A 26,815-nucleotide genomic window follows, 5' to 3' on the forward strand; every position below is an offset into this window, starting at 1 on the left:
GGATTGTCACCCCTCTTATGCTCGCATCCTTCCTAACAGACTCAGCAAAGGGTTCAATACAGCAAACAAACAAGACCGGGGAGAGAGGACAGCCCTGTCTGACTCCAGATTTGATCGGGAAACCTTCCGATTCCCACCCATTGATTGAGACTGCGCTACTGATGTTTGTGTAGAGCAGTTGGATCCAATTGCAGATTCCCTCCCCAAACCCCATTTTGGAAAGCACGTCCATCATGTAGGTGTGCAATATCCTGTCAAAAGCCTTCTCCTGGTCCAGACTGATGAGGCAGGTGTCCACCCTCCTGTCCCGTACGTAGGCGATCGTATCCCTGAGTAGCGCAAGACTATCAGAGATCTTCCTGCCGGGTACAGTACAGGTCTGATCGGGGTGGATCACCAACTCCAGAGCAGACTTGACTCCTTTGGCTATGACTTTGGACAGAATCTTGTAGTCAACATTAAGCAGTAAGATGGGGCGCCAATTTCTGATTTCTGCCCTCTCCCCCTTCCGCTTGTAAATGAGGGTGATGATGCCTTTCCTCATGGATTCTGATATGCTGCCGGCCAGGAGCATAGTCTCGTATACTTCCAGCAGGTCCAGGCTGACCCAGTCCCACAGGGCCGAGTACAACTCGACCGGTAAGCCGTCGCTTCCGGGAGTTTTACTCGTCTCGAAGTATACAGCCCAGCATAAAAGGATTTGCTGATCCTTAGTATGCCGGACTGCGAAGACGTTACCGAGCCATCTTCTTCCTTCAGGCTGCTGATAACAGAGCTCTCTCTGTGTACCTTTTGGAAGAAGTAACGCGAGCACGTCTCATCCTGCTCGATGGAGTTAACGTGTCAGGTCTGTGACTTTTCATCACACCTCCTTATCTAGTTGTGGGGCTAGGTGAAAAATTGATAACCCTATACTAAACACATTTACAAGTCACATTGGACATCTTTAAACTCCCCAAAGGCACATTGACAGTGACAGACTTCCTCGCCACCTCTCGTTCCTTCTGTAATATCAATGATAATCATCAACGATCCCATTGGTGCAATATTTTTAACCATGAAAACGCAAAGCAAGACAGAGCACCACCCACAAACATTAGTTGGTTGCACCGAGTTGTGTTCAGCACGAACCCGGGGAGCTGTAGGCCGCAGGTAGGGGACTGTTTTACTACTCATGGTTCGATATTCCACACAAACAGCAGTTAACCAGATTTTTTATTTTCTTTTGTGAATAGAAATTTCCAGGGCAGTAATTTAAAATATTTTATCACACCGCCCCTCCCCCCCAGCTGTCAAAACGGAGGTTGGGCAGGAGAAAGAAGCAGGCGCTGAATGTGAAACCGCAATAATTAAATAAAACAAGCTTTAAAAAAAAACAAAAAGGAGCCAGTCCCAGATGAGAAATGAATCAAGTTCTTCTCACACTTACAGGGATTCCCCGTTTACCAGCCCAGGTTATTCTCTTCTTCCTGAGGCCGCGAACTGCCGGCCTGCCCCTCGACGGACATTGGGTAGTCGTAACTGTCAGTCCTATGACGTGTAGCCTGAACGAGGGCAATGGGGAGTGTGAGATGGGGAGAGGGCAGGGGTGAGTGAGGGAGAGGGGAGAAGTGGAGAGGGCAGTGTGGTGTTGGGGAGAGGGGTTTGGGAGTGGGGGAAGGGAAGAGGGGGAGTGGGGTGGGAGAGATGGGGGAAGGGAAGAGGGGGAGTGGGGTGGGAGAGATGGGGGAAGGGAAGAGGGGGAGATGGGAGAGTGATAGGGTGCAAGGGGGCAGGAGAGAGGTGGGGATCGGGGGGGGTGGTAAGGGGGAGAAGGGGTGGGGGTGGTAAGGGGGAGAAGGGGAAGGGGTGGGGGTGGAAGGGAGGAGGAGGGGAGGTGGATGGGGGGAGGGGAGATAGGGGTGGGGGGTGGTGTGCAGGGGAAGAGAGGCGATAGGGTGAGGGGGAGGGGAAGGGAAAAGGGGGGAGTGGAGAATGGGAGAGGGGTTGAGGAAAGTTGGGGATGGGGAGAAGTGGGGAGGGGGTGTGTAGGGGAGAGGGGGTGTGTAGGGGAGAGGGGGGTTGTATGGGAGAGGGGGGTTGTATGGGAGGTGGGTGTAGGGGAAGGGAAGGGAAGGGAAGGGAAGGGAAGGGGAGAGGGAGAGGTGGGGAAGGGATGAGGGGGTAGGGGAGAGGTGGGGAGAGGGAGAGGTGGGGAAGGGATGAGGGAGTAGGGGAGAGGTGGGGAAGGGATGAGGGGGTAGGGGAGAGGTGGGGAAGGGATGAGGGGGTAGGGGAGAGGTGGGGAAGGGATGAGGGGGTAGGGGAGAGGGAGAGGTGGGGAAGGGATGAGGGGGTAGGGGAGAGGGAGAGGTGGGGAAGGGATGAGGGGGTAGGGGAGAGGGAGAGGTGGGGAAGGGAGGAGGGGGTAGGGGAGAGGGAGAGGTGGGGAAGGGATGAGGGGGAAGGGATGAGGGGGTAGGGGAGAGGTGGGGAAGGGATGAGGGGGTAGGGGAGAGGTGGGGAAGGGAGGAGGGGGGAAGGGATGAGGGGGAAGGGGAGAGGTGGGGAAGGGATGAGGGGGAAGGGGAGAGGTGGGGAAGGGATGAGGGGGTAGGGGAGAGGTGGGGAAGGGATGAGGGGGTAGGGGAGAGGTGGGGAAGGGATGAGGGGGTAGGGGAGAGGTGGGGAAGGGATGAGGGGGTAGGGGAGAGGTGGGGAAGGGATAAGGGGGTGGGGAAGGGATAAGGGGGTGGGGGTAGGGGAGAGGTGGGGAAGGGATAAGGGGGTGGGGGTAGGGGAGAGGTGGGGAAGGGATAAGGGGGTGGGGGTAGGGGAGAGGTGGGGAAGGGATAAGGGGGTAGGGGAGAGGGAGAGGTGGGGAAGGGATAAGGGGGTGAGGGAGAGGGAGAGGTGGGGAGAGGGAGAGGTGGGGAAGGGAGGAGGGGGTAGGGGAGAGGGAGAGGTGGGGAAGGGAGGAGGGGGTGGGGAAGGGAGGAGGGGGTAGGGGAGAGGGAGAGGTGGGGGAGGGAGAGGTGGGGAAGGGAGGAGGGGGTAGGGGAGAGGGAGAGGTGGGGAAGGGAGGAGGGGGAGAGGGTGAGGGGAGAGGGGGAGGGAATGTCGGGGAGAGGGTGGTGGGGGAGGGGAGAGGGAGGGCAGGGGATGGGGGGAGGGAAGAGTGGGGCTAGGGGAGGGGGAGGGGGAGAGTCGGGTCAGGGAGGGGGAGATGGGTGAGGTGAGGGGGTAGGGTAGAGGAGAGGGGGTTGGAGAGAGTGAGGTGAGTGTGGTAGGGGAGGGGGAGAGGAGGAGTGGGGTAGGGGAGATGGAGAGGGGGTAGGTGAGGGAGCCAGTTTAGGTCAGTGAGCACAGGGTTGATCAGGGAACGGAACTTAGGGTGAGTTAAGACATAGGCAACAGAGTTTTGGATGACCTCTAGTTTACGGAGAGTAGAATGTGGGAGACCAGCCAGGACTGTGTTGGAATAGTAAGTCCAGAGGTAACGAAGGCATGAATGAGGTTTTTAGCGGCTGATGAGCTGAGACTGGTGCGAAGTCAAGCAATGTTATGGAAGTGGAAATAGGCGAAATAACCTGCCCTAATTTTTTATTTTTCTTCGTTCTTTAGTTGTAAGCATTACTGGCAAGGCCAGCATTTATTGTCCATCTCTAATTGCCCTTGAGCAAGTGGTGGTGAGCTGCCTTCTTGAACAGCTGCAGTCCGTGTGTAGTAGGTCCAATCGCAGTGCTGTTTGTTGGGGGTTGGGGAGGTAGTTCCAGGATTTTGACCCAGCAACAGTGAAGGGATGGTGATATAATTCCAAGTCAGGATGAGTGTGACTTAGAGGGGAACTTGCAGGTCATGGTGTTCCCATGTGCCTGCTGCCCCTGTTCTCTTAGGTGGTAGAGGTCGTGGGTTTGGAAGGAGCAATCGAAGGAGAATTGCTGGGTTGCAGCAGTGCATCTTGTAGATGGTGGAGGGAGTGAATTTTTAAGGTGGTATATGGGGTGCCAATCAAGTGGGCTGCTTTGTCCTGGATGGTGTCAAGTTTCTCAAATGTTGTTGGAGTTGCACTCATCCAGGTAGATAGAAAGTATTCCCTCATATTCCTGACTTGTGACTTGTAGATTGTGGACAGGCTTTGGGGAATCAGGAGGTGAGTTTCTCGCCTCAGAATTCCCAGGCTCTAACCTGCTCTTGCAGCCACAGTATTTATATGGCTGTTCCAGTTATGTTTCTGGTCAATGGTAATCCCCAGGATGTTGATGGTGGTGGATTCAGCGATGGTAATGCTATCAAGGGCAGATGGTTAGATTCTCTCTTGTTGGAGATGGTCATTACCTAGCACTTGTGTGACATGAAAGTGCCACCTATCAGCTCAAGCCTGAATGTTGCCCAGGTCTTGCTGCATATTGGCACGGACTGCTTCGGTATTTGAGGAATTGCAAATGGCATGGAAAACTGTGCAATCATCAGCAAACATCCTTACTTCTGACCTTATGTTGGAGGAAAGACCAACAAAGTAGTTGATCATGGTTGAGCCGAGGACACTACCCTGAGGAACTCCTGCAGCAATGTGCTGGAGCTGAGATGATTGACCTCCAATAACTGCAACCATCTTCCTTTGTGCTAAGTATGACTCCAACAATTGAAGAGTTTTCCTTCTGATTCCCTTGACTTCAATTTCGCTAGAGTTCCTTGGTCAAATGTTGCCTTGATGCCAAGTGCAGTCACTCCCACCTTACCTCTGGAATTCAGCTGTTTTGTCCATATTTGAACCAAGACTGTAATAAGGTCTGCAGTCTTGTAGTCCTGGTGGAACCCAAACTGAGCATCAGTGAGCAGGTTATTGCTGATTAAGTGCCGCTTGATAGCACTGTCGACGACTCCTTACATTACTTTGTTGATGATTGGGAGTAGACGGATGGGACGGTAATTAGCTGGATTGGATTTGTCCTGCATTTTGTGGGCAGGACGTAGCTGGGCATTTTCCACTTTGTCAGGTTGATGCCAGTTTTGTAGCTGTACTGGAACACCTTGGCTAAGGGCGTGACTAATTCTGGAGCACAGGTCTGCAGTACTACAGCCGGAATATTGTCAGGACCCATAGCTTTTGCTGTATCCAGCACCTTCAGCCATTTCTTGATATCACATTAAGTGAATCGAATTGTCTGAAGACTGGCATCTGCGATGGTGAGGATCTCAGGAGTTGTCCGCGATGTGTCACCCACTCGGCACTTTAGGCTTAAGATGGTTGCAAATGCTTCAGCCTTGTTTTTTGCACTGATGTGAATGGTCTGCCATCATTGAGGATGGGGATGCTTTTGGAGCCTCCTCCGCCGGTTAGTTGTTTAATTGTCCACCAACATTCATGATTGGATGTGGCAGGACTGCTGAGTTTTGATCTGATCTGATGGTTGTGGGATTGCTTTGCTTTGTCTGTAGCATGCTGTTTCTGCTGTTTAGCATGCATGTAGTCCTGTATTGTAGCTTCACAGGTTGGCACCTCACTTTTAGATATGCCTGGTGCTGCTCCTGGTATGCTCTCCTGCTTTCCTCATTGAACCAGGATTGGTTCTGAAGAGGGGTCACTGACCTGAAACGTTAACTCTGCTTCTGTCTCCACAGATGCTGCCAGACCTGCTATTTCCAGCATTTCTTGTTTTTATTTCAAATTTCCAGCATCTTCAGTATTTTGCTTTTATTTCAGCGCCAACATGTTTCTGTAAAGCTGAAGGGTGGGACTAACAAGTACAGGGAACCCTGGATGTCAAGGGATATAGAGGATTGGATAAGGAAAAAAAAGGAGGCTTATGGCAGATTCAGAGCGCTGAAAACAGTGGAGGCCCTAGAGGAGTATAGAAAGTGTAGTGGGGGGGGGGGGACTTAAAAAAAAAAAAGCAATCAGGAGAGTGAAGAGGGGGCATGAAAAAACACTGGCGCAAGATTAAGGAAAATCCCAATGTGTTTTCTAAGTAGATTAAGGGCAAGAGGATAACCAGGGGAAGAGTTAGGCCCATTAGGGACCAAAGTGGCAATCTGTGTGTGGAGCCAGAGGACATCGGTGAGATTTTAAATGATTATTTTTCATCTGTGTTCACTATGGAGAAGGACGATGTAGAGATCAGGGAGGGGGATTGTGATATACTTGAACATATTAGCATTGAAAGGGAGAAAGTATTAGCTGCTTTAGTGGGCTTAAAAGTGGATAAATCCCTAGGCCCAGATGAGATGTATCCCAGGCTGTTACATGAGGCAAGGGAGGCGATTGCAGGGGCTCTGACACAAATTTTCAAATCCTCTCTGGCCACAGGAGAGGTACTGGAGGACAGCGAATGTGGTACCATTATTCAAGAAGGGTAGCAGGGATAAACCAGGTAATTGCAGGCTGGTGAGTCGAACATCAATGGTAGGGAAACTATTGGAAAAAATTCTGAGGGACAGGATTAATCTCCACTTGGAGAGGCAGGGATTAATCAGGGATAGTCAGCATGGCTTTTTCAGGGGGAGATCGTGTCTCACTAACTTGATTGAACTTTTTGAGGCAGTGATTAGATGTGTAGATGAGGGTAAAGCAGTTGTTGTAGTCTACATGGACGTCAGTAAGGCTTGTGATAAGGTCCTGCATGGGAGATTGTTTAAGAAGATCCAGGGCAAATTGGATCCAAAATTGGTTAGGTGGCAGGAGGCAGAGGGTGATGGTCTAGGGTTGTTTTTGCAAGTGGAAGCCTGTGACCAGTGGTATACCGCAGGGATCGGTGCTGGGATCTTTGCTGTTTGTAGTGTACATTAATGATTTAGACATGAATATAGGAGGTTTGATCAGTAAATTCGCAGCTGACACGAAAATTGGTGGTGTCGTAAATAGTGAGGAGGAAAGCCTTAGATTACGGGACGATATAGATAGGCTGGTAAGATGGGCGGAGCAGTGGCAAATGGAATATAATCCTGAGAAGTGTGAGGTGATGCATTTTGGGAGGGACTAACAAGGCAAGGGAATATACAATGAATGGTAGGACCCTAGGAAGTACAGAGGGTCAGAGGGACCTTGATGTACTTGTCCATAGATCACTGAAGGCAGCAGCACAGTTAGATAAGGTGATTAGGAAAGCATTTGGGATACCTGCCTTTATTAGCTGAGGCATAGAATATAAGAGCAGCGAGGTTATGATGGAGCTGTATAAAATGCTAGTTAGGCCACAGCTGGAGCACGGTGTACAGTTCTAGGCACCACACTATAGGAAGGATGTGATTGCACTGGAGAGGGTGCAGAGGAGATTCACCAGGATGTTGCCTGGGCTGGAGCATTTCAACTATGAAGAGGGACTGGAAAGGCTAGGGTTGTTTTCCTTAGAGCAGAGAAGGCTAGGGGGGACCTGATTGAAGTATACAAAATTATGAGGGGCTTTGATAGGTTAGATAGGAAGAAAATGTTTCCTTTAGTGGTGGGGTCAATAACCAGGGGCCATAGATTTAAGGTAAGGGGCAGGAGGTTTAGAGGGGATTTGAGGAAAAAAATTTTCACCCAGAGGGTGGTTGGAATCTGGAACGTACTGCCTGAAGAGGTGGTAGAGGCAGGAACCCTCACAACATTTAAGAAGTATTTAGATGAGCACTTGAAATACCATAGCATACAAGGCTACGGGCCAAGTGCTGTAAAATGGGATTAGAATAGTAAGGTGCTTGATGGCCGGTGCAGACACGATGGGCCGAAGGGCCTGTTTCTGTGCTGTATAACTCTATGACTCTATGGCACCTGCTGCAGGCCCATTCTGGCAGCTATGTCCTTCAGGACTCAGCCAGCTCGGTCAGTAGTGATGCTACAGAGCCACTCTTAGTGTTGGATATTCAAGTCCCTCACCCAGATTATATTCTATGTTATCCTCAGTGCTTCTTCCAAGTGTTGATCAACATGCAGGTGCCTGACAGTGTAGTGGAGCCACAATCGAGGCATTCAAGAGGGAATTGGATTGTATCTGAAAAGAAACAATGCGCTTGGTTACGGGGAGAAGGCCGATGAATGGCACTAGATAAATTGCTGTTTCAGAGAGCCGGTGCAGACACGAAGGGCTGAATGGCCTCCTTCTGTGCTGTAACAATTCTGTGATTACCGGTTCATCAGTTGGGAGAGGGCAGTAGGTGGTAATCAGGAGGTTCCTTGCCCATGTTTGACCTGATGCCATTGAACTTCATGGGGTCCAGAGTAAATGTTGAGGACTCTAAGGCCCACTCCTAACTGTATACCACTGTGCTGCCACCTCTGGTGGGTCTGTCCTACTGGTGGGACAGGATTAAACCAGGGTTGGTGATGTTAGAGTCTGGAACATTCGTTGTAGGGTAGGATTCGGTGAGTATGACTATGTCAGGCTATTGCTTGACTGGTCTGTGGGACAGCTCTCCCACTTTTGGCACATGTCCCCAGATGTTAGTGAGAAGGACTTTGCAGAGGGTGACTTGGGTAAGATGTGCCATTGTCGTTTCCAGTGCTTAGGTTGGTGCTGGGTTGTCTCTCCATTTTTTTAGAATCATAGAATAGTTATAGCACAGAAGGCCATTTGGCCCGTCGTGTCCAAACCAGCTCTCCACAAGAACAACTCAACTAGACCCACTCCCCGTAGCCCTGCAAATTATTCTGTTCAGATAATTATCCAGTACCCTTTTGTAAGCCACAATTGAATCTGCCTTCACTTTTCAACTTTTGTGAAGTGGTTTTGTACACCTGAGTGGCTTGCTAGGCTATTTCAGAGGGCCATTGAGAGTCAACCACATTGCAGTGGGTCTGGCATGTCGGCCAGACCAGGTAAGAATGGCAGATTTCCTTCCCTAAAGGGCCAGATGGGCTTTTACGACAATTTGGTAGTTTCATGATCATCATTACTGAGACTAGCATTGTATTCCAGATTTATTAATTAATTCAATTTAAATTCCCCCAGTGCCTTGGTGGAATTTGAACTCATGTCTCTGGAGCACTAGTCCAGAAATATTACCACTATGCTACTGTTCCCCAATATCTCCTTATGTTGCCTGTCAAATTTTGTTTTATAACACTCCTGCAAAGTGCTTTGGGATGTTTTATTATGTTAAAGGTGCTATATAAATGCAAGTTGTTGTTGTATATGTCATATAATTTCTTATATTGTTGCTTGAAATCCTCAACCATACATTTGTTACTTCCAGACTTGACTATTCCAATGCTGTCCTGGACACTGTGCAATCCTCCTTAACCTTGAGCTGATCCAAAACTCTGCAGCCTGTATTCTAACTTGCTCCAAATCCCGCTCACCATTCGTCCGGTGCTTGCTGACCTACTTTGGTTCCCGGTACGGCAACACCTTGATTTAAAAATTCTTATCCTTCTGTTTTAAGCCCTTCCATGGTCTCACCCCTCCCTATCTCTGTAACCTCCTTCCAGCCCTGCAACCCTTCAATATATCTGCGCTCCTTCAATTCTGGCCTCTTACACGTCCCCAATTTCAATCTTTTGAGTGTGCAGTGCATTCTGTCTAAATTTGCCTCAAGTGGTAAGCTTTAGTTAACTATAACTGTAGAAAAGATTATTAGATCACTAACTATTGAAATATTGCAGATACAGAAATAGTAATTGTATATCAGGTAAGAGTATATAGTTGAGAATATGGGATTGTTGCATTAGTTAATATGTATATTTATGACTCTCAAATACATCTCAGTTTTGGATCAGTATATCTTCTCAAATATTTATTATGTAGCTCTATTTCAGAGTATATGTTTACACTTAATAAAGCATTTTCTGCCTTTGGTGACTAAGCAAATAAATGTGAAGTTTCTTATTTCTGATATATATTGGAAAAAGTGCACTGTAGTACAGTCAAACTACATCTATGCAGCTCATGGGAGTCAGTACAGTATCTGTTAACAGGACTTTACATACAGTCTTCAGTTGACTATGGTAGGACCTCTGGATCGGGTAAAGTTTCTTTAAATAAGAAGTTTAGTTTGAAAAGGCTGCACTGTAATAATGCAGTAGTAAACAGAGTGAAAAATAAATTTAGACATACCATTGCCTTGTTTTGTGCCGGTACTAAAGCCTTTAATTACTACAAACATTTGACCAGAGCCTCAAGCAGCTAGTGGTCAAGTCTCTGATTAAATAGTAGTTATGGAAAATTTTCCAATGTTTCTACAGAACTAGATAGCTTGATTCTCTCTCGGTGCTTTCATGATAGACAACACAGAGTAAGTTTCTTGCTACTTTGCTCATGGATGGAAGATTGGTTAGCTAACAGGAAACAGAGACTAGGCATAAATGGGTCATTTTCTGATTGGCAAGATGTAACGAGTGGTGTGCCACAGGGATTAGTGCTGGGGCCTCAACTTTTTACAATTTATATAAATGACTTGTGTTACAGCCAGGTGAGGAAGGGATCTCAGGTTCTCCCTTTCACCCCTTCTCTGGTTTAACCACAACAGGGTTTATCCTTTTTACACACTGATTGAACTTACCACCTCAGTGAGCGCTTGTTCCTGTTCCTCTAATGTAATTGCTAAAGAACCAATCAGACAGGTTTTCTTGAGTTTAAACAAGAAAGATATAAGTTTATTATCCTTAACACTCCAAACCTGTTAAAATTACTTAAAATATGCTACGCATTCACGCACTCAGACACACGAGAGTCACACATACAAATAGTTACAGAGGGAAAAACAGAGTCGGGTGATTGGAGTAGAGTCCGGAATAAATGGAACTTAAATACTGAATATCAGTCCCAGAGTCCTTAGTTGAAATTGTAGTCCTGAAGTTCTCACTGAGCCACGTGCATGGTTGCGGGCTTGCTTCTCAGGCAGACAAGGCGGTTTGATTGAAATGATTAATGACTTTAAACCCTTATAGGGACTAAACCAAATAGGAGTACATCTCTATAAGTCTCATTTAATCAAGTTCAAACCAGACAAATTCTCAGACACTTATTTGGGTCCAAAGAATTGTACTAGCTTTTCCTCAAAGAAAGAAAACCAACAGAGAATATTACCATCTTTCAGATAGCTTTTTAAAATATTTATGGCAAAGTCATAAATATCCCATATATTATAAGGGTCTGGGAAACTCTCTTCAATACGTATCTCTCTACTTAAAGAGACACAGAGAGGAGGTTCTTGTAGTTGTATACAGAATACTACATGAGATGATTTATTAACTTTTATAGATTTATTAAAGAATTGAACAAGCAATACACATCTTAAGTGGATAAGTATATCATATTATCAAATATTACTGAGCGATGTAATGCACATTCTTATTTCTAACATAGAATCCAAAAGTTTAACCTGTTAATGTTACAGCAAAATTATCTTAGAATATCCAGAATATCCATCAAAATTTAAAGTAAACTTTTACCTTAAATCCCCCGAATAAGGCATGGGATGAGAAATGTTGTCTGAGGATACAACACCCCTAAACTTTGCTTTCAAAACCTTTCATGTTTATACTATTTCTAAGGTGTCATCTGACTTCCAGCATTTATGTGACCTTCCTGTGTTCCCTTTAAAATCCATATTTTTAATGACCATTTCCACTTAATGTTTGACTGGAATTTGAAGTTGTAAGCTTTAGCTGGTCAAAATGTTTATAGTTGTGTTTACTTGACCTCTTGTTCCTGTGAGCCCATTTTCTATAATTGCCTTTTTGATTTAAAAGCTAATAAAGAGGGAGAAAATTGATTATGAAATTAAATTGGCAAGAAATATAAAAACAAGCAGCAAGAGCTTCTATGGGTATATTAAAAGAAAGAGAGTAGCTAAAGTGAGCGTGGGACCCTTGGAGGATGTGACTGGAGAATTGATAATGCGGAACAGGGAAATGGCAGATAATTTAAACTAATATTTTGCATCGGTCTTCACAGTGGAGGCCACTATAAACATCCCACAGATATCAGATAAGCAAGGAGCTAATGGGAGGAAAGATCTTGTAACAGTCTCTATCACAAGCGACAAAGTATTTGACAAACTCATAGGACTGAAGGCAGACAAGTCGCTAGGACCTGATGGCCTGGATCCAAGGGTTTTAAAGGAAGTGGCTGCAGAGATAGTGGAGGCACAGGTCGAAATATTCCAGAACTCATTGGATGCTGGAAGGGTCCCAGTGGATTTGAAAACCGCTAATGTGACGCCCCTGTTCAAGAAGGGAGGGAGACAAAAAGCAGGAAACTATAGACCAGTCAGCCTAGCATCGGTCGTTGGGAAAATGCTAGAGTCCATTATTAAGGAAGAAATAGCAGGACATTTAGAAAAGCTTAACGCAATCAGAGTCAACATGGTTTTGTGAAAGGGAAATCATATTTGACAAATTTGCTAGAGTTCCTTGAGGATATAACAAGCAGAGTTGATAAAGGGGAATCGATAGATGTAGTGTATTTAGATTTCCAGAAGGCATTCGATAAGGTGCCACATAAAAGATTATTGCACAGGATAGCAGCTCACAGTATTGGGGGTAATATATTAGCATGGATTGAGGATTGGTTAACTCACAGAGGACAGAGTCAGGATTAATGGGTCTTTTTCAGGTTGGAAAGACGTAACTAGTGGAATGCCACAAGGATCAGTCCTAGGGCCTCAACTATTTACTGTCTGTATTAACGACTTGGAGGAGGGGGCAGAATGTAATATATCCAAATTTGCTGATGATACAAAAAGAGGTGAGAGGGCATGTTGTGATGAGGACATAAGGAATCTGCAAGGGGATATAGATAGGTTGAGTGAATGGGCAAAAACTTGGCAGATGGACTTTAATATTGGAAAGTGTGAGGTCATGCACTTTGATAGAAAGAATCAAAAGGCAGACTATTATTTAAATGGAGAGAGACTTCAAAAAAGTGCAGCACAGAGGGATCTTGTGCATGAAACACAAAAAGTTAGCCTGCAGTTGCAACAAGTAATTAAGAAGGCAAATGGAATTTTGGCCTTTATTGCTAGGGGGTTGGAGTTTAAAAATAGGGAAGTCTTTATAACTGTACAGGGTGTTGGTAAAACTGCACCTGGAGTACTGTGTACAGTTTTGGTCCCCGTATTTAAGAAAGGAGATACTGGCATTGGAGGCAGTTCAAAAGAGATTTCTAGGCTGATTCCTGGGACGAAGGGGTTGACTCATCAAGAACGGCTAAACAGGTTAGGCCTTTATTCATGAGAGTTTAGAAGAATGAGGGGTGATCTTATTGAAACGTACAAGATTCTGAGGGGGCTTGACAGGGTAGATGTTGAGAAGATGTTTCCACTAGTGGGGGAATCTCAAACTAGGGGACATAGTTACAGAATAAGAGGACTCTCATTTAAAATTGAGATGCGAAGGAATTTCTTCTCTCAACGGGCGGTGAATGTTTGGAATTCTCTACCCCAGAGAGCTGTGGAGCTTAGATCACTGAAAGTATTTAAAGAGGAGGTAGATGAGGAGCTGGCATGAAAGAGGAGTTGAGGTCTGGGGCAGATCAGCCATGAGCTTATTGAATGATGGGGCAGGCATGAGGGGCCGAATGGCCTACTCCTGCTCCTATTTCTTATGTTCGTATGGTACCTTAAAGCAACCTCCGGAGCCGATGTGTCTGCAGCAACAACCCCATAAACTAATTAAGTTTATTGCTACCTCTTACTGAGGTCACGCAGGATATTTCAATGTGTGTGTTTATCTTCCAATTCCCTGGCAACAGAAATTCTATTCTAACAGGGACCTTGAAATATTTAACTCCAACTTCTTAAAGGGGAAGCAAAACAGAAAGGTCACCGACATGAAACGTTAACTCTGCTTCTCTCTCCACAGATGCTGCCAGACCTGCTGAGTATTTCTAGCATTTCTTGTTTTTATTTCTTAAAGGGGAATGTCAGTGAGTTCTGAAAACTGACCATTTATTCAGTCTTAAATTCTAAAAGGCATAATACGCTAACTATTTCCAAATTCTACTTAATTAAGCCTATTATATCCATATTCCATCACATGATCCTGGTCTCCTAGTTGTTGGTTGTGGTGGTCTGTAGATTTGGCTTTATCAGTTGCAGCCGAGCCTTCTCTGGATCTGTACTGGAGAGAGAGAGCTGCTCCCTTGATGGCTTACAGTTACTGTTCTCTGCTTTCTGAGTCAAAACTTAGTCTCTCCAGAGCTGCACAAGCAGTCACATGACATTCCCAAACCTCTTTGTGTTTTTAATGAGGTCCATCTGGTAGCTTCTCTGATATTCAAGACTTTACTCCTCAAACTGTCCAGTCACACTTGGTGGGGGTTGGCTCTTTCAAAGTCAATGGATGTCAATGGCCCTTGACAACTACTGATAAAGCCATTTCAGGTAATTTAATCGGAGAGAACCCCATTGTTCTGGCTAGGTTGAATCAATCATGCTGTCTCCTGTTGGTGTTTCATATGTAAATTGCAGTGGCCATCTTGGTTGCCAGCTTTCCTTTTTAGAAAAGTGATTTGTAAGAATCTCCAGTAAAAGTCTAAGGCAAGTTCCAACCGATGAAATTAATATTTTCCATTTGGCATGTAGGGTTTTCATGACACTTAGATGAAGGCACTGAAAGTTTGGTTGATAAATTTGCTGATGACACAAAGATAGGTAGGCAAGTAAGTTGTGAAGAGGACATGAGGAGGCTACAAAGGGCTATAGTTAGATTAAATGAGTGGGAGAAGATCTGGCAAATGGAGTTAAATATGGGAAAATGTGAAATTGTCCATTTTTGCAGGAAGAATAAAAAAGAAGGATATTATCTAAATAGTGAGAGATTGCAGAGCTCTGAGATGTAGAGGGATCTGGGTGTCCTCGTGCACGAATCGCTGAAGGTTAGTATGCAGGTACAGCAAGTAATTAGGAAAGCTAATAGAATGTTATCATTTATTGCGAGGGGAATTGAATACAAAAATAGGGAGGTTATGCTTTTGTTATACAGAGCGTTGATGAGACCACATCGAGAGTACTGGGTACAGTATTGGTCTCCTTATTTAAGGAAGGATATAAATGAGTTGGAAGCAGTTCAGAGAAGATTTACTAGATTAATACCTGGAATTGGGCGAGTTGTCAAATGAGGAAAGACTGGACAGGCTAGGCGTGTATCCGCTGGAGTTTAGAAGAGTAAGAGACGACTTGATTGAAACATATAAGATCCTGAGGGGTCTTGACAGGATGTGGAAAGGATGATTCCTCTTGTGGAAGAATCTAGAACTAGGGGTTCACTGTTTAACAATAAGGGGTCCCCCATTTAAGACAGAGAAGAGGAGAATTTTTTTCTCTCAGGGGGTCGTGAGTCTTTGGAACTCTCTTCCTCAAAAGGCAGTGGAAGCAGAGTCTTTGAATATTTTTAAGGTAGAGGTATATAGATTCTTGATAAGCAAGGGGGGTGAAAGGTTATCCGGGGTAGGTGGGAATGTGGAGTTGATATTGCAATCAGATCAGCCATGATCTTGTTGAATGGCAGAATAGGCTCGAGGGGACGAGTGACCTACTGTTGCTCCTAATTTGAATGTTCGTATGTTATTAGATATTTATGCTGAGCTCCTGCCCACATAGTGGGCTGCAGTGGGAAGTCGCTATTCATAGATGAGAAAATTTAAAGTACTACTGCAGCTTTTTAAAGGGCTGTGAAGTATATACTCTCTTTATTGCTGGCAAATGGAAAAATACTTTGGGCAGGATTTTGCCCTTTGAGTCAGGACCCCGATGTCAGGGTCAAGTTTGGGGGGGGGGTGGTCACAACCTGACAGTGCTTTTCCCTAAATTGGCTAATTAGTGGCCACAGGGCTAGCTTGCTGTTCTTTTTTTTTAGAGATACAGCACTGAAACAGGCCCTTCGGCCCACCGAGTCTGTGCCGACCATCAACCACCCATTTATACTAATCCTACACTAATTCCATATTCCTACCTGTCCCTATATTTCCCTACTACCTACCGATACTAGGGGCAATTGCTAATGGCCAATTTACCTATCAACCTGCAAGTTTTTGGCATGTGGGAGGAAACCGGAGCACCCGGAGGAAACCCATGCAGACACAGGGAGAACTTGCAAACTCCACACAGGCAGTACCCAGAATTGAACCCGGGTCACTGGAGCTGTGAGGCTGCGGTGCTAACCACTGCGCCACAGTTAAGGACTTGGGGGGGGCGGGTGGAATCCTGAAGCTCGAGGGCTGATAGGATGCTCTCCAGCACTGAAGAAGCAGCAGCTTGTAGTAAGTGAGTAAGTGAGAGAGCGGTGTGGGTAGTTCCCACTGTTCATCTCCCAACTGACTGCAATCGTCTTTTGTTTAAATGATGCTTTAGCGTCCAAGTGTCTTTAGGGTCAAGTAAACAGGCAAAGAACACGTTGTCTTGTAGGTAAAAAAAAAAAATATTTTTAAACAAATCCCAAAACGTTCACAACCTCACACACGCTTTCACCCACACATACATAAACAAGAATAGATAGCGAGGGAGAAAAGGGTAAGGGGTAGTTTAAAGCCCCAATTGAGGTAAGTGTTGGTGGTTTACAGAAGATTATTGAGTCTTCTCGGGAGGAAACATTTTTTTTTGGGAAAAGGCCTGATTATTCGCAGTCTTGAATTTGCGGAGGTATTGTAGAGCTCTAGTAATTGTAATACAGCACAAAGTGGGGGGGGGGTGCGCTTGTCGTTCGTTACCTTCACAGATGGTTGGTCTCAAAGTCACTTTGTGATGTCTCTGTTGTGGTGGCTGTTCTTTGACAACAGGTTTCTTTTCCTTGCCTGCTGGATCCTTCTCACAGGCTTTCTGTGATTTTGGCTTGATCTCCTCTGTCACTTTCCTCTCTCCCCAGATAGCTACCTTTTCAAGGTCAAAATCTACCACATTGGAGTTTCTGTTAGGAGATGCATGGCTCTCTCCCCTGTTGTGACCGCACAATGGGCCAGGATGATAACCATGGCCATCGTTTGATGTTTGAATGGGAATCATTCTGTTACGTTGCTGCTTCATACCTTATTCATCTTGGTTTGGCTATGAGTCAGACTTTCCCTAGCATCCTCTGTAAGTTAATTCATGTCGATCAAAGTCATTAATATGCAGTAGCTCCTATCAAATTCAAAGCTGCTCTCCCCAGAGCTATTTCAGACGAGGTTAACGAGCCTCATCTTTGCAAACAAATTTGTGGATTTCCGGTGGGGGTGGGGGTCGCATGGCCGCTACTCCATTTTGACTGTGTATAAGTGTCCATGTTCTGTGATTTTGTTTAGCAGTTGACTTTTTAAATTCATAATTCTTCCATTTCATTGTTTATTTCATTATGGCTCCCTCCATGTATGACACGGGTATCAACCCTTCTATCATCAAAATGGTTACTGAGAACCTCCTGGTCAATATCCTAAAGCATTGTCTAAAGTTTCATCCCTCTTCAGTGTCATTGTGATCGAAAGATAAGATCTGCAAGCATACCATTTAAACCAACGCTGCCTACTCATGTGGTTAAAGTTATCTGTTTGTTACACATTATTTAAACAAAATTAAATTTACCTATATTCTTATATTCCCCACCTCAAATCTCAAAATGGAACTCCTTTTGTCATGTCACAAACTTAGTTTCTGGTTGGACCTAACTTATTTATTGTAGTATTTCTTATCTTAACTTATGTTAGGGTTTCTTTTAACCAAACAAATGATTACTGTGAGGGCAATCAAGACAAACGGTTGTGCTACTAGTAGGAATTCAGACGTTATTCTTACCCAGGGATGGTGTCCCATATTGTATACCATCTTCCGTCATTCATGGTTACCCAGGGTGGCAGTAGATTGTTCAACATCATTATTCTGCTGCAAAGAAGTGCTGCTGCATTGCAATGCAGATTTAAGTCTTGACAAAGGGGCAGAATTGTGGGTCTCAATTGGCCCCAATACGTTATCCCCAATTTTAGTCATTTTGGTTGGCGCAAGGCAAAATGTTGATCATAAACCTGACATAAAATGTCCCTGTGTGTAATGCAATATCTTCCTCTCCCCAAATAAACAACCTTGGTTGTCTGAGAATTCCATTGAGTAATTTGAATGGTATAATTAGGGATTCTTTATCCAGGGAGAAACCACAGGCTGGCATGGTGCTTTTAAAACATGCCATCTGCACAACCAGACCCCATTTTTCCTGAAACAGCATGAAGTATGTGGTGCTAGCCAAAACCCATTTCTTTTCCCCTTGTTAATATCTTTGGACAATTTGCAAATTGCGATGTATATCATCCTCCAACAAACTTTTTGACTCCACTTTAAATACTTCCATCAGTCTTGCATCAACATATAGCAATGGTATTGCCACTATCACAGGAATCTGTCCAGAAATAATGTCACTCTGCCTGCAAGATTTCCTGGCATAACGCACTGATTTGAATCTTTCCATCTTACACCAATCCACATTTCCATCTGATTTCCAGATTTTCATTTGTTTATCTAATATAACATGTAAGATGCAATTGATTTCTGTAACTGTTAATTCTTTTTGGATGATTACATGATTGCCTTTGAGACCATTTGTATTTTTATAGTCTTTTTGTTATTTCTAGAAGATTGCTGTATAAGCCACATTCCCTAATTTGACCTGATTGTTCTATCAGTTCTTTTACTAAAACCAGAGACTCTCCTTGTTCTGATAAAACATTCCATCTGTTTCTTTATTCCTTTAAGCAATTCCTTTCATTGCTTAATCATGTTCCCACATTGTGTTTATGTCAACTCATCTAAATCTCTTCCTGAATTGGACTTAGTAAAATGGTGTATAATTTCTTGTAGAACTATGTGATGAACATCTACATGCATTCTATTTTAAACAATCGTATGGCAAAGATACAGAAGAAAAATTTAGCAGAGTAGAAATAATCTTGAATCATAAATCTCTATCAGTCCGTTATTTCGTCCTTCTCCTTGTCTCGGAGCTAAAATTATTGGTTGGGACCACAGGCTGGAACAGTGTGATTATTTCATGGCGCTTTATTCTGCCACACAAGTGTTAGCCTGCCTTATACTGCCAATTATTGTTAGTAAGATAAGTATTCAGGTATCCCTTTCCTGACTGGTCACAACAAGACATCAGAGCAGCAAGGAACATTCATGCCATCTTTCCAATCTAAATACTCCCCACGCATGTTAGAATGTAGTCAGATATTAACTGAATTAATGAAATGAAGAGAGGAGGACTTTCAATGATTGGTGCCATTGGAAGGTTTCAGTGGCAACAATTTGCTTTAACATATTTGGAATTGGGGCGGCATAAATGTGTTCCAGGAGATGTACTTTCATAAACTGTTATAAAAACTCAACCATGTTAAATTCAACAAGAATTGGACAATGGTATGATTGTTTTTTAAAATAGTATGAAGGATAATATGAAGAAAAACTCAGTTAGAAACTTAGGACCATATTTCTTGCATTCCTTTTCTATGGTGTATCTGAGGCGAAGGGAGGTATAAATTACGAATGCATGGAATTAACCCTTGGGATTAAGGAGACAGAGAAGCATGTAGAAGTTCATGGCCATGTGTTACTTTACAAGGATGCCAAGGTGACTGTATAGGTGTACAGCCAGTAAACGCAGCAGCAGTGCCCACAACCTCAGCACCTCTGATGGCTAGAGTCTTCCTAGCAGCTCCATGGCATATGCTTGATATGGGGTGAATTTACCTGCTGCTGTGATATTCAGCAAGATCTCTGGACGCCCCACCCCCTCCACCTCTTCAGAATATTGTGCACAAGTTTATCCTGTAACAAGATTGAGTGAATTATGTGAAGTCGAGCAGTTGAGAACTGTCTCCCAAGTGGCATTGGACAGCTGGTATTTCTTTGTTAAAGTGAAGGGAGGTGGTTTTCAGGTTCTGCTTTCAAATTATATTCCAGGTTTGAGCTTACTTTAATCAGAGTGCATTGTGAAGTGTTTGTTGTGCAGCTCTTAATTTTAGAGGATAAAGAGTATGCTGGTGCCCAAGCTGTTTAAAAAGCAAAGAGCGTGATTCATGATTTGCATGCCCTGGTCAAGTCAGTGATGATCTTATGGTACTGATCTGCCTCTGAGAATGAGAGTGTTGGCATTCAGTGCTAGTACTGCCTCCTTCCACATGTCATGAGGGCATTCATTCCATGGAGGTCCAGCACACTCTCTCTCTCTCCAATTTAGAATCATAGAATAGTTGCAATACAGAATCAGGACATTCGGCCCATCATGTCTATGCCAGATCTCTGCAGGAGCAACTCAACTGGTCCCACTCTCCTGCCTTTTCACTGTAGACCTGCAAATCTTTTCTTTTAACACCAGCAACCCACCCCCCCCCCCCCCCCCCCCCCATCCCTCGCATTCAGTGAGAATGATGTGTGGGAATGGTTAAGATTAGGCCAAATTCATTTAACAGCATGGGATTGCTCGGCTCCTGCTAGCAACATTTCATCTTTGCTGAATCTAAAATCGACCGAGGTTTCCAGTACAACCAGGCAGAGGCCTACTTTAAATTTAGAGGTTGCAACCAAATGATGTCATCCATGCCACAACGTGATTTTAACGTTGAGTGTGGGGGGTGGGGTAGGGGCACGCCTGCAAGTTGTAAAAGCTGACAGCTGAACCAAGGTGAGAGGTGTCAAACTGGCCAGAAGAGGCCGAGATAGGATTTCCAAAATTACTTCTGTGAGAACTCCTTGTGGTCCAGGAATAGCAAGAGTGTTCCCCCAGGCTCTGCAAGGAGACTTGGGCTCCCACACCCTGCCCTTGCTTCTCCTTCTGTGCACTGCCATCGGCTGCCAAAGCCCTTGCTTGCTACTCAGGTTATGCTGAGGACCGTTCCTTTGGGTTCCTCTGTCCTAAGGCTCTCAACCTCTACCCCCACCACCCCTGCTGGTTTCTAGTGGGGGACAGTACGGGAATATTTTCTGGAATGAGGTCTGTGAGTTAAAATGGCCTGTACCTCATGCACCCTGTGGGGGTTCCCCTCCTGCCCACATTCCTGCCTATCCCAACACACTGCCCAGTAAAAGTTGAGGCCCCAGTCTCTTTCTCTCTCTTGATGATTTAGAGGTGTGTCTCACTAAAACTGAGCTACTTTGTTCTTCCTTGCAGTGCCCTTATCCCTTCTTTGGCTGTCTGTGCCAGATTCTGCAGTGAAAAACATTCTTGAAAAGTAGGACACATTCACAGACCGTCCATTTAGTGCAACCACCTGATAGTGAATCCAGTTAACAAACCACTGTCCTACATACCAACCACTCCCTCAGCCTCCTGCTGCAATTTTCATCAAGACCTGGCTTTATAAAAGCCGAATTCTAATTTGCAAGTAAAATCATACAGCACAGAAGGATGCCATTTGGCCCATCGTGTTCCTGCTGGCTTTTTGAAAGAGCTATCCACTTAATCTCATTATTGTAGGATGGGATGGGGAGTGTGCTGGTGTTCCTCGAATGGATATGCACATAAACTGACACATGGGGCTGAATTTTTCCAGCTCACCGCCAAAAGGGGGTGGTGCACGCGCAAGATCTGCGCTGTGGAACCGCTGCGATATTTAGCACGGTGGCTCACTTACATGGAGGTAGCGGACCGTCGCCCCAATGACATAGAGGGGGCTCGTGCTCCGTCCCCGGCAATGGCATCCGGCGCCACCGCACAGGCGCCGGTGCCATTTTTAAAGGGCTTCAGGCCATATCGTATCATTGAAATTTTTTAAGTGACAGGTTTTTTAAAAAAGTGAAAGTAAAAATTTATTCACAGTTCCAATTCCCTCTGCCACCCCGCAATGACTAATCAGTTTATTATTTGTCCTCTCGCCCAAAAAAGTAAACTCTCATTCTGACCTTTCCCCCCTGAACTTTCTTTACATTAACCTTCAATCCCTTTCCACCATCCCCTCCACCGATCAAATGAGTTTTTGCCGTTCACCACCACCACCACCCCCCACCCCACCCCCACCACCCCTGAAAAGTTTACATGGCATGTAATGGTTTGATTTATAAATTTGGTTTGGAATGTTTATTTTGTGGTTGGCATGTGAACGCTGTGATGGTCTATGATAGAGGGAAGGTAAGGTGAGGGACAGTTGGTAAATGGGGAATTGAGGTTGCGGTTACAGGTATCCTTTCCGGCTCAGTTCTTCCCAGCCAGAAAGAGGCTGACTCGGTTGCCTCCTCTCTTTCTCCTCCTCCTGTTCCTGAGCTGCTGCTCATATAGCTAGTGGCACGAACTGTCCCGTCATGATGACAAGGTTGTGACGCATGCAGCAGCACATTACAAATCTTGATATCCTCTCTGCTGAGTACTGCAAGACTCCTCTGGAACGGTCCAGGCAGCGGAAATCTTACTTCAGCATGCCAATGATCTGCTCTAGCACATTTCATGTGACAGGATGATTTTCATTGTATGCATGCTGCACATGCGTTGCGCACCAAAGTCATGAACCATGCCGTCAGCGTGTAGCCCTTGTCGTCCAGTAACCATCTTTGGTTTGCTGTGCTGGCTCAAATGCAGCTGATACAGTGGACTGCTGCAGAATGAAGGCATCAAAGGGCTGCAAGGATACCAGGCATTGACCTCAATGATGCTGATCATGTGGGTCACACACCAACTGGATGTTGAGAGAGCTTTATCTTGGAATGCACAACGTATTATTCTGCTGCTAATGTGAAGCTCTTTAAAACCACAGTCAAATTACTGGTAAGAAAACTCCGAGTAAGATCACCTGGAGTTCTTTTTTTGCTCTTGAAGCTGCAGGTTCACGCCCAAGACGTAATAACTGTCATTCTTTTTCTTTTTTTCTGTGTGATTGTAAGGCAGGTCAGAGGTCTAATTATATGTCAACTTATATTCCAACTTGCTTGCTTTTTTTTTACTTTTTTCTAAAGTGCAATGTGGAAATTTACATGTGGCGGTGCAATACCTTCGGTATGACTGACAGATGCGCTTCAGATATAACATTCTAGTATGCTGAGATGTTTGACATATTTTTCAATCAGTAATATATCCATTAATCAGCACAGGCAATGTTGTCTCTTATAAATATTCACATTTAATCTTTTAAATACATCACCCCATGCATGGAAACCCTTTCTTGTAGGAACTTAATAAAATATACTAGAGTAGAAATTTGTCTGGGCCCTGGGTCAGCACTGTATGGGCAGCACCCACCCTAACCAAGAGGCCTGAGGCCCATCCAAAATTGAGTCTTATCTAAATATTGCAGGTCAGCTGCCAGCGCCTCCACAAATAGTTTGCCCATCAGAAGGATTGAATTTTAGGCTGTTTGCTAGCTGGAAGCAGCCTTAGGTAAATCCTGGGTGAGTGGGGAAAGACAGCTACAGGGACAGTGGCAGATGTGATGGTGCGGGGGGGGGGGGGGGGGGGGGGGCTGGGTGGGTGGCGACGTGGGGTGGTGTCTTGGACGCCTGTAAAACATTCAATCCCAATATGGCATGAATGGTTTTTGGGTGTCCTTGAGTATTGGTCATATCCCTGTGAAATTTGTCATTTTGCTCCATAATCTCAAATATAGATTTTTTTGGTAATTACAGTGGGTTGCTGGAATTATTTCTGAATTTTAAAGGCGATATGAATTTCAATTTGCCGTTGTTGGTAACTCATAGAAAAGTTGTATCTTTGATATGAATTTTTAATACAAAGTAATGATAACCAACAACAATGTTTTCTACAATTATTTTATTGTTCATAGTCTTTCTCTCCAGGGTTCTTTGTCTTCATTAGGATTAATTCCCCCAAATGGAGATATTTTAACTGACCATGGGGTAAATCTGTAGTTCATGAATGTGTCTAAACTGCTTTCACAATAAGGATAATGAACTTTTCTTGATTATGTTTGGATTTATAGAAGCATCACTGAATTTTGAGTGGACTGTGAGAATCCAGTTTCAAGCATACGCAGTGGAGAGTCAGGGTGCGAGGCAGTTCTCATCTTCTGCAAAATTGTAAAAGCAAAAATGTGGCAGTCAGTTACAAAATATTTGTTCAATAACAGAATATATCGAAATGGAATGCAAAAGCTACTTGCTGGACAAAAAGCTCTGTGTCATCCTGCACAACAAGTTCCTTTTCAAGGTTCCAGACAACACACACCTGCAGCTTTTAATATAAGTATGCCAATTTCAGCTATCGAAAAAGTAGAGACTTTTGATAAACAGCGATGTATCACTGTTCACTGGGAGGATGGAAACCACAGCCAGTATCCTTATGTGTGGTTAAGGGATAACTGCCAATGTCCCCAGTGCTTCCTGCATTCAGCTAAAGCAAGAAAACTTCCCATACAAGATTTGGATATGAACATTTCTGCAGAGAAAGTCATTTTGACTGACTCAAAGGTATTATTAGTTTGAAAAATTCTCAGTTCTAAATTGTTTTGTCGAAATAATGATCTGGAACCATTTAGTGTGCTGTGAAAGTCTGACTACTGAGCTATACCCATCCTTTTTACTGTGACTTATTTTGTAACCATATTAAATAAGATATAAGAAATTGTTGTGAAAACTTCCAGGTAGGAAATGCAAAATACTTAATTTGGCAAATCTTAGTCACTTTTATCCGATTTAAAATAAGGGATAAAACTGAAGTTTTCATAAAAGAGCGTAGTAGCTGTGAGTGCTTGTGTGGTTCCACAATAACACAAGTGATTAAGATAATACACAAAAGACTGGTTGTGCATCTCATCCTGTTCAGAATATAAATGGGATATCAGATCCAGTGGAAGTTGCATTCAAACTTGATGCCAATATTCTGCTGGCTCCAAAAACACTCCCTTCATCCTGGCAGAGTATGCAGTGTTGCAGGATTCAGAACAATGGTTGCAACTAACCCTTCCTGCCCTCCTATAATTAGTTCCTTTTGACAGCGATTTGTGTACTTTTGCTGCTCTTGGGGACTTAAGTTTAAAAAAAGTTTCCAAATGAGCACATGTAGTGCTTGAGAACAGGCAGCCATTTCTATTTTCCTTAAATATTCTTTCTCGGTGCAGGCACATTGAACATTACATGCAATTAAAGAAAGAAAAAGAGTAGCATGGCCAGAAAGTAAAAGTGAGACAATACCATATCTAAGTTTTTTCTTTTGAAAAGGACCATTGTATGCATATATTGAAAATCTCAAAAATAAAGCAGAAAACCTTTAAAATCACAAAATGTTCTTTCTCAGGTAGTAATAATTGGCAGGAACTGAACAAGAATGTAAAACCTGCCCTGAGGGTGGAGAAACCAAGGTCATTTGTGTCAATGTCATTTGTGGCTAGGAGTTGAACTTTGATCTTGTTTATTGAGACTTGAATGTCAACGTGTATATTACATTTAAGTGCTTAATAGCCTCAGAAATAGATGGCTCTCTAATTATTTCTGTAAAAACTGGTTTGCTTAAGTATATGATTCAAGCATTTAAGATGATAATTTTTGAAGACTAGTGAACAGCAAATTACAGCCATTTTTTCACTATTATTTGTCTGTTAGCCCACAATGCCAGTAGCACTTTTTTTGTGCGTTACCATCAGGCCCTTGGCTTGCTCACATTCTTTCCCACAAAGTAGAATAGCGTGAACTGTAATTTTAGGTAGTCCACGTATTTTTTTCTCTTACAATATATTTTTCACAATCTTACAGCAGGAGCGATATGCTATGCTGCCTGTAGAAGTTGGAATAAAGCCAAAATTTGAAGGCAGTGAGAAAACTGAATTGCTTTGACATGTTTAAACTTTAAAATAGTGATTCAACTCATGAGATGTGCCAATATAGGAATCTTTTGAAGTTATTTTGCTGAAAATCAGCTTGGGACACAAGTCAATTTACTAAGTTGGATGTAAAAGACTAAAGGTGCAGTTGTACGTATGCTTATTTGCAAGTTGCAGCATATTATTTCTAGTGATCTAACCTATCAATTTTCATCTTAACCTGTACTCTGAAACAGTGAGTTTAACATTCCTCTAATGGGACTGATGCTAGCTTTACCTGTGGAAAATATGTCCTGCCCTTAGATGTGACATGGTGGCTGTGACTTTGAATTTTCTTTTCCAAGGAGGGGTGGGCAGTGGCAATGTATCAATACTTTTATCCTGGCTTAATGTTACAGTACATTTAAAAAAAAGATTTGTGCAAAGACAAAGTTACACTTTTTTCTTTTCACAGATTTTATAAATATTAATACTGGAGAATAAAAAACAATTCTGGACACTTTGGGGCTTCTCAACAGAACATAGTTTTAAAAATGCTGAAATGCTTCAATAATCTTTTAGTTGGTATTTTTAACCTGTTGCTCGCCATAAAACCTTTTTGACAATGAGTTTATTGTAATAAATGTAGAAAATATATTCCAGCATCAATCTTAAATGCCCCATTATCTTTCTTTTCCCCAAGTTCAACTAAAAGCTAACTAGCCAACAGCACATTTAAAAAAAATAAAAATGTTCACCATCTGCAGAAATACAATCTAGCTATAGGCACTATACAGATTACTTCCTTATCTTGAGACTTTTCTGGTGACGTTCATGTACTGTGTTAGACAATTATTATTTTTTTCACATGATTATCAGCAGATATTTAAGTGTTAGCAATAATTGTAAAACAGGAATAAACATACTTTTGCATTCCATCTGGACCTTGCTCCGTTTTCTAACTGCACTTACGTTGATGGGAAAACAATCTCTGCTTTCCCTTCTTGTTTTCTAACAGTCTGACACTGTCTTAGTGCTGTTTTCTAATTTTGTGTCTCTGTAAAGATTCTCATTTTCTGTACTTCCCTCACAGGCAGATTAAAAATATAATAAAAAAGTAAAAATATTGTGAAGACAAATATTTACAGTTGTAACAATTTCTCTAGAGATAGACAACTTCAGTATATTCATCCATGCTTTGTATAAAAACAAACCCTGTA

The 26,815-nt window shown here is 43.7% G+C and overlaps 1 protein-coding gene and 1 long non-coding RNA gene across 2 annotated transcripts in view; one reads left to right on the plus strand and one right to left on the minus strand.

Annotated features, from left to right (window-relative positions):
* Positions 1-1,072: 1,072 nt before the first annotated feature.
* Positions 1,073-26,815, plus strand: part of bbox1 (butyrobetaine (gamma), 2-oxoglutarate dioxygenase (gamma-butyrobetaine hydroxylase) 1) — a 271,737-nt gene continuing 245,994 nt past the window's right edge. Inside the window, exons 1-2 of the mRNA XM_068046474.1 lie at positions 1,073-1,152; positions 23,781-24,267. Coding sequence (XP_067902575.1) covers positions 23,890-24,267 — 378 coding nt within the window. The 5' untranslated portion in view covers positions 1,073-1,152; positions 23,781-23,889. The remainder of the gene's footprint in view (positions 1,153-23,780; positions 24,268-26,815) is intronic.
* The window catches only part of LOC137377132 (uncharacterized), a 401,963-nt gene continuing 398,777 nt past the window's right edge, over positions 23,630-26,815 (minus strand). The window contains exon 3 of the long non-coding RNA XR_010976365.1: positions 23,630-23,867. This is a non-coding gene — a long non-coding RNA (uncharacterized lncRNA). The remainder of the gene's footprint in view (positions 23,868-26,815) is intronic.

This window comes from Heterodontus francisci, chromosome 14 (genome assembly GCF_036365525.1).
Source record: "Heterodontus francisci isolate sHetFra1 chromosome 14, sHetFra1.hap1, whole genome shotgun sequence".
Classification (NCBI taxonomy): Eukaryota; Metazoa; Chordata; class Chondrichthyes; order Heterodontiformes; family Heterodontidae; genus Heterodontus; species Heterodontus francisci.